Source organism: Megalobrama amblycephala, linkage group LG21, assembly GCF_018812025.1.
Source record: "Megalobrama amblycephala isolate DHTTF-2021 linkage group LG21, ASM1881202v1, whole genome shotgun sequence".
Classification (NCBI taxonomy): Eukaryota; Metazoa; Chordata; class Actinopteri; order Cypriniformes; family Xenocyprididae; genus Megalobrama; species Megalobrama amblycephala.
The window spans coordinates 8947306-8963949 of record NC_063064.1 but is presented as its reverse complement, the minus strand read 5'-3'; the positions used below and the strand labels follow the sequence as shown (position 1 = coordinate 8963949).

The 16644-nt window shown below is 36.9% G+C and overlaps 1 protein-coding gene across 1 annotated transcript in view; it reads left to right on the top strand.

Annotated features, from left to right (window-relative positions):
• Window positions 1–11707, top strand: part of pla2r1 (phospholipase A2 receptor 1) — a 37581-nt gene extending 25874 nt beyond the window's left edge. The window contains 17 exon segments of the mRNA XM_048172166.1: window positions 1735–1819; window positions 1996–2128; window positions 2448–2483; window positions 2565–2722; window positions 3706–3761; window positions 4009–4106; window positions 4197–4333; window positions 4896–5013; window positions 6965–7077; window positions 7166–7301; window positions 7663–7901; window positions 7984–8149; window positions 8239–8370; window positions 8475–8597; window positions 10102–10278; window positions 10662–10697; window positions 10969–11707. Coding sequence (XP_048028123.1) covers window positions 1735–1819; window positions 1996–2128; window positions 2448–2483; window positions 2565–2722; window positions 3706–3761; window positions 4009–4106; window positions 4197–4333; window positions 4896–5013; window positions 6965–7077; window positions 7166–7301; window positions 7663–7901; window positions 7984–8149; window positions 8239–8370; window positions 8475–8597; window positions 10102–10278; window positions 10662–10697; window positions 10969–11174 — 2149 coding nt within the window. The 3' untranslated portion in view covers window positions 11175–11707.
• The last annotated feature ends 4937 nt before the right edge of the window (window positions 11708–16644 follow it).

The following is a 16644-nucleotide window of genomic DNA, read 5'->3' as shown; positions in this document are numbered from 1 at the left end:
GCATTAGACAAGGGCAAAACGTCTGGATGTGCACAGCTGAATCATCAGACTAAGTAAGCAAGCAAGAACAATAGTGAAAAATGGCAGATGGAGCAATAATAACTGACATGATCCATGATATTTTTAGTGATATTTGTAAATTGTCTTTCTAAATGTTTCGTTAGCATGTTGCTAATGTACTGTTAAATATGGTTGAAGTTACCATCGTTTCTTACTTGTATTCACGGAGACAAGAGAGCCGTCGCTATTTTCATTATTAAACACTTGCAGTCTGTATAATTCATAAACACAACTTCATTCTTTATAAATCTCTCCAATAGTGTAGCATTAGCCCGTTAGCTACGGAGCATAGCCTTAAACTCATTCAGAATCAAATGTAAACATCCAAATAAATACTATACTCACAGGAATCGATGTATGCATGACGAACACTTTGTAAAGATCCATTTTGAGGGTTATATTAGCTGTGTGAACTTTGTGTTTGCTGTTTAAGGCAGTTGAGAGCTCGCGGGGGAGCGGGAGATTTAAAGGGGCCGCACGCTTAATCGGTGCATATTTAATAATGGCTAAAAATAGGCAGTTAAAAAAATTAATTTAAAAAAATCTATGGGGTATTTTGAGCTGAAACTTCACAGACACGTTCAGGGGACACCTTAGACTTATATTACATCTTTTGAAAAGGGGTTCTAGGGCACCTTTAACATTACACATTAAGTTGCTGTAATGATACATTCGTTTTTGCTTTTCGTCAGTTATTTTCAAAGAGATGGTTATTTTTATTCTGTTTTTGCCATAAAAACACAATATGCTATCCTTGTGTTGTGGCGACATCACATGGTCAGCATGTGAGCATGACGTGTGATTGACTGGAACACACTGAGGTCGGAAGTTGGACATGTAAATTGGGATACTCCCACGTCCAACCTCGTCCGGAACACAGCATAAATGCATGTTGCGATGACGTCACGGGACATGTCTAAGCCCAAAATCTGTGGAAAATCTGAGGAAAAATATGCAAGCTCCTCCGAATATTGCGGAGTTTGCTTGATTTTGCAATCGCAGAATCGCGAAATCCTGGAGGGACTAACACTAATGTGCCTGTTAGTGTTTGCTGATAGTAACACTAAATAACACAAAATCACATTTTATGATTTTAAAACATATTTACTTAAAATTAAGTAAATATAGAAAACAGCAACATTACAAAAACAAATGTTCTTGTTGTTGCTGATTTCTGTGCACGATTCCACACCCCTCCCCCTCGCTGCCGGAAAAACTCGAAGAATCATGAACGTATATAAGCGGCAGGTTTATTATGAAAAAAAATATAAACGTTAAAAAAATTAAAAATAAGGAGAATCAAAGAATTATGAACAACTTATTGCCATTGTGTAAATAATATGTAATCATGTAATCCATAAAAAAGTAACTGTAGTCTAATTACGAGTATTTTAAAAAGTAGTTTACTCTAATTACAAGTACTTCATTTTTGGAATCTGATTACGTAATTCAGATTACATGTAATCCGTTACTACCCAGCTCTGTATATATATATATATATATATATATATATATATATATATATATCATAAACATATATATATATATATATTTACACACACACACAAACTTTTATGTAAGATGCGAATCATTGCGATTGATCAGTTTAACAGCATTAAGTAATTCATTAATTTATTGTTTTCTCTCCTTCCTTTTATTTTTGTCTCTTTTCAGTACAGAGGGTCGCTGGTTTTGGGTGGGCTTTACTAAGAGAAACCCTAGGTCCAACGGAGCCTGGGAGTGGTCAGATGGCACACCGGTAAAAATTCAGAGAAAAAAAGCCAAAGAGAAAGCAGAGTCGAGTGAATATGTTTGAATATATTATCTACATGTAAAGAAAAAGACAGAAAGTCAGTTTAGAAAAACAGACCATTTTGTAAGGAACCAGTTCATCAGCTTTTTTTAAGCAATTGTCATATTCATACCATTCTGTAGGTGGTGACATTTTTCATTGAGGATATGAATGAAGTGGACTCTCGCATGTGTGCTGTGTACAGTGACCTCACAAACACTCTCACGCCCCACTCATGTGACTCCAAATATGAGTGGATTTGCAAGGTCCCCAAAGGTTTGTGTTTAGGGTGTATGAATATACATTTCAAATATTTAATAAAAAATTCATTATCAACCTGCTGAAAAGACCAGCTCAGACATTCTTAAATTTCCACACGGCTTTCAGCTAATATTTTTAATTGGTACTTTTTAATTCATTTTGTATTTAATTGAAAGAAGTCTAGTTATGGTTTCTGAATAATAATAATAATAACAATAATAAATTTAATAAAATAATAAAAATAATAAAACAACTTTCTGGTCTTTTAAGCAAGAAAAACATCCATAAAACTGAAATATAATTGTTGAAATGTAGGTGTTTGATTTTTCCTCAGGTGTGGAGTTGGTCAAGCCATACTGGTACAGCGACCGTAAGTACAGTACAGGTAAATACTATAGAAACTCACTGATGATGATGATGATGATGATGTTTGTTTTTGTTTATGGTGCAGAACTTGAGCCATGGGTGTTTTTCCGTGGAGCTGAATATTACATTGCCAGTAAGCCATTTCCCTGGGAGGCTGTTGCCTTCGCCTGTAAGATGATGGGTGCTGATCTTCTCTCTGTTCACTCTAGCGATGAACTGAACTTCATCAGAGATCGCATGAAGGTTAAATATATATTCATTCATTTACTTATGGATCGTTCAAAAGTCTGGACTCAGGAAGTTTTTTATTTTATTCAGCAGGAATGCATTAAATTGATCTTACACTACGGGGCTGTTGAATGCTTGAATCTGATTGGTTGATGAACGTTTTAAGGTGTGCAATTATTTTCAGGGAAACGCATGGCTAAAGTAGTTCCAGGCAGGTCTTGACCGCATTACATGTCCATATCACTTCGCCAAATGATTTCAGTTATTCCTAAGGTCGTTACAGCCTACAACAGCAAAAGAACAAAAACCCACAATTACGCTGACCAAACAAATAAATGTAGTAAACAATAGGATAAAAACCAAAAATTATTTCCATGTTTTTTGCCACAAAATTACATTTTATTATGTACGGAAAGCACACTCTCTTACACCCGCTCTCTCCCACTCAAACACACACACATACAGTACAGGCACACTTGCAGAGAAATGTGTTGTCAACGCTGCTCTGATCATTTTACCAATAGTTTAGCAACTTAAACCTGACAAATGTCTTGAAATACAACATCTGAACAATGTCTTGAGGTGTGGGTAACCATAGTATAAGCGGAATAATTCTCAGTTTCCACAAAAATATTAAGCAGCACAACTGTTTTCAACATTCATAATGATAAGAAGTGTTTCTTGATCATCAAATCAGCCAATTAGAATTATGAAGGATCATGTGACACTGAAGACTGGAGTAATGGCTGCTAAAAATTCAGCTTTGCTACACAGGAATAAATTACATTTTAAAATATATTCAAATAGAAAACACGTAACACTTATAGCAAATAAATGCAGCATTGGTGAGCATAATAGACTTTTAAAAAAACTTGCTGACCCCAAATGTTTGAACAGTAGTGTGTGTGTGTGTGTATACTGTATATACACATAAATACATATAATAATTATATGTATGTATATAAAAGAACATCTTTGTTTGTGTCTTTGTTTTTTAGGACTCTGAATATTGGTGGATTGGTTTGTCTGCTAACAATAATCACAATGGCCTCAGGTGCATTTCTTTGACTACCATAATGAGTCTCTTTTACATTAGAATTAAGTAAAACAATTGACTTTTATGTATTTATTATTCTTATTTTTTTCTCAAGTTGTCAAAATAAACAGTATTTTTTCAATTGCATTTGGTCAACAAGTATTACAGAAATCACACACTTGACCTTTAAGAAAAAAGATGAGCATACTGTACAATATGAAGCAGAGTTCATGTTGGGATTTGTGCGTTTTTGTGTGTTCTGCAGTTGGACTGATGGATCTGCTCTGGATTATGAGAACTGGGAAAATGGTCATTTTTCCCGAAAGCCTGGCCAGAACTGCATCCAAATGTCGTCTCAGTCTGGTAAACAATATATGTACACAATATTTTAAGCACACGCAAGTACCATTATCCACAATACCCAAACACGCTTATCTCGATAATGTTGTGCAGGTCAGTGGTCGGCAGGAAACTGTAAAGATCCTCATGGTTACGTGTGCAAGCGCAGAACGGTGTCTGTATTGGAGGACCCTCGTGAGCCTCACTATATCGGGAGCTGCCCAAAGAACTGGCTCTACTACGGACACAAGGTTCACATACACCAGAAGCTGGCTTAGCAGCCTTGTGAGAATGTAACTTAGATCAGTGGTTCACAAAGTGCATATTCCTGTCATATTGCTCTTGCAAAGTAATATCACTTCATTTATTTATTTATCTATTGGTTTGTCTATTTATTTATTTTGGAATGTTTTCTCTTGTATATTTTCGCAAAATTTAAAAAATTTTGCAGCTCAAATTATATAGAACATAAAAATCAATTCATTTTTCACATTAATCATGAGAAAAAATATATAAAGCTGAAGACTTTTTTACTGCAGTTTTCAACAAAAACATAATTTAACAATTAATTCCTAATATTTAAGGCAAAAACATAATTTAACAATGAATTCCTAATATTGAAGGCTCATGTCTTTTCTCTTTCACATGTATCAATTTTTTTTGAAGAACTAATATTAATAGCACACCAGAATTATGCAGTATGTTTCTATACATTTTAGATATGATCTTCACAAATCAACTTTTTATTTACCATTTTAGGTTCTTGTGTTTTATTGTATGATTGAGAATTGCTTGTTTGTGATTGGTTGCCAGTGTCTGTTTCTGCATCTCCCAGCCCATCCGGAAGAGGGGAAAACCTGGCAGGAGGCTCAGACCAAATGCTTATCCTATCAGGGATCTCTGGTGTCCATAGAGGATGAAATTGAACAAGGTAAAGATCATGTTCATTTCTGATTGTAACGTTGTCAGTCCGATGATGAAGATGAAAGGCAGAGAATATCAAATATAAGTCCTTTTATTTAAAAAAAAGAAAACCAAAATAGACTCAAATAATCCAAAGGGTAGAAATAGCAACGAAACAGCACATAATACACAAAGAATACTAAAAGGAGCACAAAGAGGAACTTGGATACACAGTGATAAACACACAGATTGTGACAGAACGGGAAGGCACGGCCTTGCGCTGTGATGGGTAGATCGAGGGAAAAAGGGAGGAGGTTCTGGAGGTGGATGAGGGACTGGCGAGGTGCTGGAAACCCAATGGGGGCTAAATGGGAGGAACCAGGGCAGAACAGATGGTGGGAGAAACCATGGAGGAAACGATGGGAGGCACCATGGAGGAGTTGATGGTGGGAGAAGCCATGGAGGAGATGACTGTAGAAAGGCCCACGGAGGAGTGATTGGTGGTAGGATCCAGGTTGGTACAGATGGCCGACAAGATTTCAGAGTAACCCAGGAGACAGCCATGATGGAGGCAATCCATGGCGGCAGTGATGGAGGAAGGAGCCAAGGTGGTAATTTGAGCCCAGCCGACAGAGGTGACGCAGGGAGATGGTGAGACCAGGTGACGTCCGATGGACCGAGAGACATCGCTGGACCTGGAGACCAAAGCGGAGTACCAGCGACGAGCGGCCGAGGTGGAGCCTGGTGGCCGGTGGTTCGAGGGAGCCCAGTGGAGCTGGGCAAAGCCAAGGGGGCAAGGAGCCAAGGCGGAGCCAACTGGTTGACTGTCCAAGGTGGAGCTGAGGACTTGGAGGGATGAGGCGGAGCCAGAGAATCCCCATGCTACGGCAGAGCTAGGGAATCCACATGCCACAGCGGAGCTGGGTTGCATTGCGGAGCCGAAGGGCTGAAGGAATCCAGTGGAGGCGGGGCCGAGGGAATGACTTGGCTTTGGTGGAGCAAACAGGAGAGGAAGGTTGGGTGTGGACACAGACTTGATAGACAGGGATGGTGGCGACAAAGACAACACTGTGCTGGACAGAACTTGCAGCGATTACAAAGACTGTGCTGGACGGAACCAGTGGTGATGACAAGACATTAGTGCAGGAGGGGACCAGTGACAGAGAAGGTTCGTGGTTGGGCAAATTTCTCACAGGCACGGATGCAATGGCCGGCTCACACACCTGGTCAGACGGGACCTCAGGCTTCTCTTCAGGGATGGACTTTGCAGCTGGCTCTGTCTGTATGTCTGTGGCTGGGTCTCTCGTTCTCTCGAAGTTGATATACTCTGCCAGTGTCCAGCAGGAGTTTCCCCATGGCATTTCATCATCCAATCCGATCCAAAACCTCTTCATGAGTGCAATGTCGTTGCACTGAGCGAGGTGACTGACGGCAACAAATTCCTCCACATACTCCTCCAGGTCTCTACCTCCCTGAAACATAAAAATTGTGACCCCGCTGGGTCTGTAAGAGCACCTCATCGGGGTGACATTAATTAAAGCATTATTAAATTCTTTTATGCTCCGATATTCTGTACCGTTGTCAGTCCAATGATGAAAATGAAAGGCAGAGAAGATCAAATATAAGTCCTTTTATTTAAATAAAGAAAACCAAAGTAGATTCATATAATCCAGAGGTAGAAATACCAACAAGACAGCGTGTACCACACAATACACAAACCGGACAACTTAAAGGAGCACAAAGAGGAACTTGAATGCAACGTGATAATGACAACATAAAAAACAGGTGTGATGATTAGATGAGTGTTCATGACAACTGATAACTGGTGGGAAATTACGAACAAAGGAAACGGGTAACTGATGAATGCAAACTAAAAGTTCACGAAAACGAAACTTAACACACAGATTGTGACACCGATGATGTTTCCAATGTTGTTTTATATTGACATTTTTTTCATGGCTTTTATCTTATGGTTGAAGCCTACATCGTCATGCTGCTTAATGGCAGGTCAGCGGGGGTTTGGATTGGTGCACAGGGGCGTTTTTCTCCCACATGGAGTAACGGGAAGCCACTCGTCTATGATAACTGGGAGGTATAAAAACTCGGGATTTGATATATTTGAAATGTAACTTGATTCCAACACAGTTTTTAAATGGTTTTTTCTATGTGTGTGTCTACAGAAGTCTAATTATAAATCTCCTATGGAACCTCATTGTACTTACCTGTCCAACAGTCACATCTTCCGTATGACAGGGGTATGGCAAGATGATGTCTGTACTGAGAGCATCTATGGCTTTGTCTGCCAGAAGCCGCAAGGTAGGCTCATTTTCATGATATAGATAGATTTTTCACAATAGAGAATTTTTAAATTTATAGGTATCGACCAGTAGTGGGTATTTAATTGCAGATGTGCATTTCGTATATTTTTACATTTATATTGCCTTTGCAGTCATCTAACTTGAAAAGATGAGTCATTTAATAACACTGGTAAATGTAATCTTTAGCAAAGGTAAAAAAAAAATGAATATCCATTTTTCATACTGTGAATCATGTTGTGATGCTTAAATTCACTCATCCTAGGGGTTTGGAATGACATGAAGGTGAGTAATTAATGACAGAATTTTCATTTTTGGGTGAACTAACCCTTTAATATTGGTGCATCTATACTCTATCTCAGACATCACCAAGCGTCCAACCCACTCCTATTACACCGCTTCCTCTCTGGACACATCTGAGTATAAGAACCACAGTTACCTTATCATCCATGGCAACTTGAGCTGGTACGAGGCCCAGAAAGCATGTTTGGATAAGGGGGCGGTGCTTGTGAGCATCACAGACCCGTATCATCAGGCCTATCTCACTGTGCTCATAAACAGGCTTGACGCCCCACTTTGGATTGGCTTGTACAGCACAGATGTAAGGAGGCTTTGAAATCACAATGTGATGTATTTTGATGAATTGTAGTGGTGTTAAACAAGAGCGCCCTCTGTCTCCATAGGATGATACATCTCACCAGTGGTCCGATGGCAGTGAGGGATCGTTCACTAACTGGGAAATCCCAATGGGAGATGGAGGCTGCGCGTCCATGGATGTTAATGGACGCTGGAAAGATGCAGAATGTGACATGCTGTTATCAGGAGCGATATGCTACATACCTCCTCTGAGTGAGTCCATTCCTCTCTGACTTTCCATTCATTTTATCAGTTTGTAAATGGTTGAAATCTGACTAATATCATTGTTTGTCCTTGCACAGAAAGCATTGCTTTCTCCTATGAAGTGGTATGTCCTGAAACCTGGCTGAAGTTTCGTGGGAGCTGCTATTATTTTAAAACTTTTGCAACAAAGATGACCCTGGAGGAAGCGAGGAATTACTGTAAAAAGAATGGTACATCATTTTAAAATTGTTTAGATCGAGAGCTCCACCTAGTGGTGACTTTGATTTGCATGGTTGCATTTGCATGGCTTAGCAAGATTTTTATTTTTTCCCAGGAAATTCTTCAGACCTTCTGACAGTTCAAGATGATGAGGAGAGCCGGTTTGTCCTTAACGAGTTGGGGCATTATTACAAGGGGCCTCGGAAAATGTGGCTAGGAGTTTTCTACAACACTGACAGTAAGAGCTTTGATGTTAAATACTGAGCATTTACATTTAATTGAGATATATATATAATATATATATAGTTTTATTCATGAAAATTATAAATTCTGTATATTTATATCATAAATAGAATATATAAATGAAAAATATATTATATATTTAGAATTGTATGTATGTTTTAGTTATATAAACTGTGTAAAATTAAAATTATGTATGAAAATTATGTATAAAATGATATTTGTACAAAATACAATAATTTATGTAGTGTATATATATACTACAATATATATACTATATATATATATATATACACACTGGAATTTTTATTTATATTATTATATCATTAAATATTAAATGTTATATTATTTGTATTTATGATAAGTTTTATATAAAAATGACTTTATTGATATTTATTTTTATATATTTATTTTATATACATATTATTTTATAAACGTGCAAAATTAAATTGATGAATGAAAATGATTGTGTAAAAGAATAAAATTATATATATGTATATATATAAAATTAAATATATATAAAAATATCAATACAATTAGACATTTTCATATAAAAAAAAAAAATATATATATATATATATATATATATATATATATATATATACATATGTATGAAAATGTCTTATTGTGTTGATATTTATTTTTATATATATTTAATTTTTTTATAAGCATATATGCATTATTTTATTTTTAATTTATATTGTTATATTTAAAGTGCTCCTATTATGCTATTTTAAAGGTTCCTAATTGTGTTTTTGAGGTCTCCTAAAATAGGTTTACATGCATCCAAGTAAAAAAATCTTACATTTTCTCAGAATATGCACTGCTGCATCACCTCTTTTCTTACAGTGTCTAAAATGGTTCAGTAAATGATTTGGTCATATGTGATTGGTCTGATGTGATTGATCTACCACTTATGTCCCTTATCATATCTAAATTTCAGCTCTGAAGGGCTTCCTCAGCACTTGTTACACAGTAATTTCGAACAGTAACGATGGCATCAGTTGTTCCATATCAATTCAAGCCTGAGTCCTCATCCTTTGAAAGTGCATGCAAAGTGGATTTGCTTTCGCAGCACAGAAAACACTGGTTTGTCTACATGTCAACAACAGGAACTAAACTCTTCCTGGCCTCAGCTAGAGCTACCGTGTTTGAGATCAGGTCAAAGCAGATGTTGTTCACAGGCATCCACTGAAGACCATAGGCTGGCATTATGCACGTTTTTTACAAACCTATATTGGTTTGTGCAGGAATTAAGACCGGAATTACTAACGACTCGTTTTAGGCAGTTCAGAATCAGTTTGGTAGATGATAACTACATTTATTGTGTATTTTGATCTTTTACATTCACAAACATTACAATATAGTAACACACTACATGAAAGGTAATATCTGAAAAAACATAACGGGGGCACTTTAAAGATTTATGTGAAAAAGTTTTATGTTATATTTATTGAAAGTTTTATCTGAAAAAATGAAATTATCCTAAATGCTTATTTTAGAGGGCGCTTTGACTCGACTGGATGGCTCGCCGCTCAAGTACACTTACTGGCGCTCCAAAGCTCCAGATCCCAGTGTCATGAGGGCTGGTCTATGTGTGACTATGCGGATATCGGATGCTGTGTGGCAGTTAGCCAACTGCACTGACAAACAGGGCTTCGTCTGCAGAACCTCATCAGGTAAAAGGCATGACCTTTGACCTCATAACCACCACAAACCACCAGCGGAGGCCCAGTAATGTCCCAGTCTATATGTACAGCAAAAACAGAGCAGGAAATGACTAATGGCCTTAAAATGTGGCAACGTTTCTTTGTTGCAGTGCTGTATCATTTGTGCACTGACTCAAAGTATCTGATAAAGAAATAGCTCTTACAAAAGTAAAAAAGAAAAAGTCATAATTTACTCACTCTCATGTCTTATGACTTACTTTCTTCGGTGGAACACTGTGGTTTTGAAACCCAGAGCTATTTTTTAAATTTTTTTCTTAATATTATTGTTAATGCTTCTGCAGTGCAATTGGTCAGTTTTTAATTCAGATGTTTTGTTTTGCTTTGCATTACAGGAGCCATCAAAGAGGTAGAAGTGGAGCCTTTGAAAGGTTAGAATAATCTTTTTTGTTGCATCATATTTCTGAAGAAGTGAAAGCTCTGTATACTCTGCATCGCTGTCTGCTTTTTTTAGACGTGACAACTGCCTCAAACTTGAGTATAATATTTGTAACTTGTCTACAGTGTCTATTTCTCAGTTTCAAATGTGGACATTTGTCAGGCATCATATGAAAATGTATTATAACATATGAAATATATTTAAGGGCTCTACTTTAAAGCTTTCATCATGTTCTAAGACTCAAATGTGTCATTTTGTTTCAGGTCTGCATCGAAGTGTGATCTCAGTGGCGGCTTTGGTGGCCATTGTGTTGTTCGCTGTGATGATTGGGTCGTTGTGGCTCCTTTACAAGAGAAACTCGCTGTGCAACCAGAGGCTTCCGACATTTGGCAGCGCCTATTACAGACAGACAAGCTCCCATGCCAGTGAACAAGATGAAAATGTTTTACTGCCAGACCTAGAGACATGAGTGGGGGTCTAATAAGTGTGTGTGAGATGCATGTATCCTTGTGTGTTTTGTGTGAGAGTGTGTGAGTTCAGTCAGGGAGACTGCAGTGGGAATATGATAAAGTTGAGTTGTCTGTCCATACTGTAGCTACGGGAGGATATTGTGCACAGACAGGTCTTATGAATCCCACTACAGTCCATTTAAAAGCAATATGAAAAGGGATTTTCTTTATGAAGTGGGAAATGGGGCTTTTTACATTTTGTCTTATATTCAGGACAACAACAGAATTCCTCTAGAATGTAAAAGTTAAAAATGAGCCAAATGGGCTTGTTGGTTGAGTGTGGTTTGATATTGTTAAAGGGTTAGTTCGCCCAAAAAAATTAATTTCTGTCATTAATTACTCACCCTCATGTTGTTCCAAACCCGTAAGACCTTCGTTCATCTTTGGAACACAAATTAAGATATTTTTGATGAAATCTGAGAGGTTTCTGATCTCCATATACACAGCAATTTCATAACAAATTTCAAGGCCCAGAAAGGTAGTAAAGACATTGTTAAAATAGTCCATGTGACTATCAACCGTGGTTCAACTGTTATGTTACGAAGTGACGAGAATACTTTTCGTGCGCAAAAACAAAACAAAAATAACGACTTTAATTCAACAATTTCTTCTCTTCCCTGTCAGTCAAAATGGCCAAAAATGAGTCGGCGTTCTGACGTAGAACCCGGAAGCGCTGCACTGTGTTTACAACATGAGCTGTGTAGGAGACTGACAGGGAAGAGAAGAAATTGCTGAATAAAGTCGTTATTTTTATTTTGTTTTTTGCGCACAAAAAGTATTCTTGTCGATGAATATGCCAGTGTAGTCACATGGACTGTTTTAACAATGTTTTTACTACCTTTCTAGGCCCTGAAATTTGTTATGATATTGCAGTGTATATGGAGATCAGAAACCTCTCGGATTTCATCAAAAGTATCTTAATTTGTGTTCCGAAGATGAACTAAGGTCTTACGGGTGTGGAACGACATGAGGGTGAGTAATTAATGAAAGAAATTTCCTTTTTAGGTGAACTAACCCTTTAAGGTGTTACGGCCTGTTTGCACCAACACGAATGTTCGGCATGAAAATTCAGTGTGATTTTTGGCATGTCTGTTCAGACCAATGCATAAAAACCATCAGGCGGACTGAATGAAACTGCAGTTTCACTCTCTGACAGTAAGTGGTGCTTAAAGGAAAGCAGATACCACATACCACAGGGTGTCTGAGAAGAAAAGAAGCCGGTTTGCTAATCAAAGTACTCTCTTTGTGAGCGCCACCAAGTCATAGGCTGCGTCCGAAAGCTTAGGGCTTAGACTTCTAGCTTAGACTTCTGAGGCAACATAACGGTTTAATGATCTACAACAAGATTGAGAGAGCTTTGGTGATAACTAAGCAAATATTTAAATATTTAAATGACATCACAAGTGCTTAACTGTCACAGAATGGAACACAAAGGATTGTGGGATATCAAAGGTAGTGAAGGATACATCTATGCTGCCTTCAGAAATCGATCAGATGAAGATATCTCAGAAGACAGGAAGTGAAGCTAACATTGGAATTCAGGCATGCATTTTTAAGTTTTCGGATGCAGACATAGTTTTATGTAATAGCAGTAGCTCTGGGCATGTGACCAAAAATGTGAGACTTATTGGTTGGCAGTTTTTCGCAGTGCAATGGAAAAGAGTTTAGAACCCCTCGCTGTTTAAAAAAAATCCATCGCATTGACAGCATGCTGAAGTTTTTGATGGTCTGAACAGACACATTAAATTCTATTCATTCAAATTAAAATGTTTATTGTGCAATTTTGCTTCAAACATTCGTCTTTTTGTAAACAGGCCTTTAAAGTCAACATGAAATCAAAATTGACCCTATTTACTTTCTTAAATGGTCAGTTCACCCAAAAATGTAAAACCTGTCATTAATTACTCATGTCGCTTCACATCTGTAAGACCTTCGTTCATCTTCAGAACACAAATTAAGATGTTTTTGACGAAATCCGAGAGCTAAATGACTCGTCCATAGACAGCAATATAATCGCCACTTTCAAGGCCCAGAATGGTAGTAAAGACATCGTTAAAATTGTCCATGTGACTACAGTGGTTCAAGCTTAATGTCATGAAGCGATGAGAATAATTTTTGTGCGCAAAAAACAAAAATAACGACTTTATTCAACAATTTCTTCTCTTCCCTGTCAAGTCTCCTAAGGTGTTCACGTTGTAAACACAGTGCAGCACTTCCGGGTTCTACGTCAGAACGCCGCCTCACTATTGGCCGAGGCTGTTCACGTGAGCAGCACAACATATACATGTGATGCTTACGCTGGAGCTGGCCAATAATGAGCCGGCGTTCTGATTGTTCTTTCAATGCGCATTCCTAATCTTTCTGTACAAGGGTTGTGTCATGTTTTGCTTAATATGCAAAAAATTGTCTTTGTAATCGTTCATCAAAATGTAATAACTAACTAATCACTAAGGCCAATTTTTAAACAATGATTACGTGGCAATGTCATTCACAATTGACTGCAAATTTTTGTATGGAAAGACATTTTTAACAATGTGTAACATTGCGAAAGCAAAAGGGTTGTGGATGTCATTTCATGTTGACTTTTAAGTTTTACTTTTCCAATTTTGCAACTATTCAGCAATGCAACTTTCGGGTCTCTGTCCCAGCTAACAAAAATAAGTTCTTAGAACATTTTGATAACGTTCTCGTTAAGTTATGAAAAACTTATTTCTGAATGTTCTCTGAACATTCAAAAGGTCCCGTTTTTTTTTAATGTTTTAAAAATGTTTTTCTTCTTTTGGGAACGTTAAGGGATCATTCCATTTTACTTCTGCAAACATTATGGGAATGTTACTTTACTATATTCTTTGAACATTCCGAAACAAGTAGTAACATTTAAAATGTTAGCTGAACGTCCAAGTAATACATTTAAAAAAAATTATGAATGTTAACGTTTTGAGAACATTGCAGATAACTTTGAACGAACATTCTATTAATGTTACTGTAAGAATGTTTGTTCATAACTTTTATTCTTTTCCAGAATGTTAGCCAAAGTTCTGAGAATATTCCCTGTTAGCTGGGGTGATCCTCCTACCCAGGATGAACAGATCTTTTGAAGTCTTTTAATAATTCATCTACAGCAGGAAGCTTGTTTTTATAAGTAGTTTGTTCTAGATAGAACAATAAACTACAATAAAAAAGAGTCCACATATTCAAAATAAGCCACAGCACACCAAAGCACAGCAGAACAGCATGGCTGTGAATAAATGTTTATCTTGCACAGTTGGTGATGTTATCAGTATTACAACCTTATTTTAGTAATGTTTTCTCTCCTTTGATACCTGAAACTGGTTTGAGCTAAAGTGTGTTTGTTGGGATTACACGTTTGTTCTTTATACACACCTCACCTTGCACAGCTCCCATAGCACTAGAGCCGTGTTATGCACTTCAGATTCTTCTTCTGTGGTTGAAAAACTCTACACCAAGTACAAAGTTCAAACACTTCATCTTTATTTCAGCTGTTTTGCTCCTCTGTATTTTACTTATTGTGCTTCCCTTACATTTTGCATTGTCTAACAGAAATTATTAGTGCTTCATTCATTGTTACAAAAATGTGAATGAAGCACACACATGAAAGGCTGTATGTTTCAGTTTCATAAATCCCAGATTTTTATTTTTTTGTGATTTTGGACAATCTAGCAAGACAATCGTGGATTCATTGTTTTGTTTTTATTTAATCGACACAGATTTCATATATTTGTAGTAAATTTTGGTTAGCAGTTATATTCTGATATAGGTTCCTTTTTTTCTATTCTGAACTTGTATGTTACTGTAAGACTGGATTTGTTCATGTGTGATTGTTTTAAAAGGTCTTCATAGTGTTATTGCGTCACAGTTTACATTTTGTTCTTTTTATTATTGTTTAGCAGTGTTGTTTCTAAAGAAATAAATTTGTCAGTGTACATTTTGACATTTTTTTTGTTTTTGTTTTCTTTACCAGTTTTCAAGAAAACTTCTTAAACTATTAAACTAAATATTAAAAACTCTGTAGAAGTCGTCTTGAGTGTTCTGAGCATGCAGTGAATCTATAATCTAACACAATTATTTTAAGCAGCATTATGTTGTGTGGGTGTTTCTCTCCAGCGGGGACTGAGAAAATGCACTCAAAAAAATTGTAAGTCCTTTTTTTTAAGATTTATGCAATTTAATAGTAAGATTCCATCAAATTGATTATGAAATTTAATTGAATAATTCAAAAATCCTTAATCAATTAAACTGCGTAAGGATTATTCAATTCATTTTGATGGAATTTTACTATTAATTAAATTGCATAAATCTTTAAAAAAAAAAAAAAAAAGGCTTAAAATTTTTTGGAGTGTGGATGCCGCGAAGTACATTCAAATACTTGAGGAAAACAATGAAAGAATGAACCTGACAAACATGACAATGAACCTAAACATACCGCCAAAAGAACAAAGAAATGGTGGTTCAATGGCTTAAGGATAGGAAGGTGAATCTCCTTGAGTGGCTAAGTCAGAGCCCTGACTTAAATACGATAGAAAATCTGTGGATGGACTTCAGCTCACCATGGAATTTAAAGGATTAGTCCACTTTTAAATACACTTTTCCTGATAAATTTACTCACCCCCATGTCATCCAAGATGTTCATGTCTTTCTTTCGTCAGTCGAAAAGAAATGAAGGTTTTTGAGGAAAACATTCCAGGATTTTTCTCCTAACAGTGGATTTCAATGGCTACCAACAGATTGAAGGTCAAAATTACAGTTTCAGTGCAGCTTCAAGGGCTTTAAACGATACCAGATGAGTAATAAGGGTCTTATCTAGCGAATCGATCTGTCATTTTCGAAAAAAATACAACTGTTTATGCTTTATAAACAAAATATCGCCTTTAATGTACTTTCCGCTTCCGCATTCTTCATAACGCTTACGCTGAATGTTCTACGCCTTCCCTATTCTACTTACGGAACGAACGCGGCGCCAGTTTCGTTTTTTTTCGTAACTTGAATAGGGCAGGCGTAGGACATTCAGCGTAAGCGTTATGAAGAATGCGGAAGCGGAAAGTACGTTCAAGGCGATATTTTGTTTATAAAGCATACACGGTTGTATTTTTTTCGAAAATGACCGATCGATTCGCTAGATAAGACCCTTATTACTCATCTGGTATCGTTTAAAGCCCTTGAAGCTGCACTGAAACTGTAATTTTGACCTTCAACCTGTTGAAATCCACTGTAAGGAGAATAATCCTGGAGTGTTTTCCTCAAAAACCTTCATTTCTTTTCGACTGACGAAAGAAAGACATGAACATCTTGGATGACATGGGGGTGAGTAAATTTATCAGGAAAAGTGTATTTAAAAGTGGACTAATCCTTTAACTGCAATTCTGCAAGGAAGAATGGGCAATATTCCCCAATCTAGGTGTGCAAAGCTAG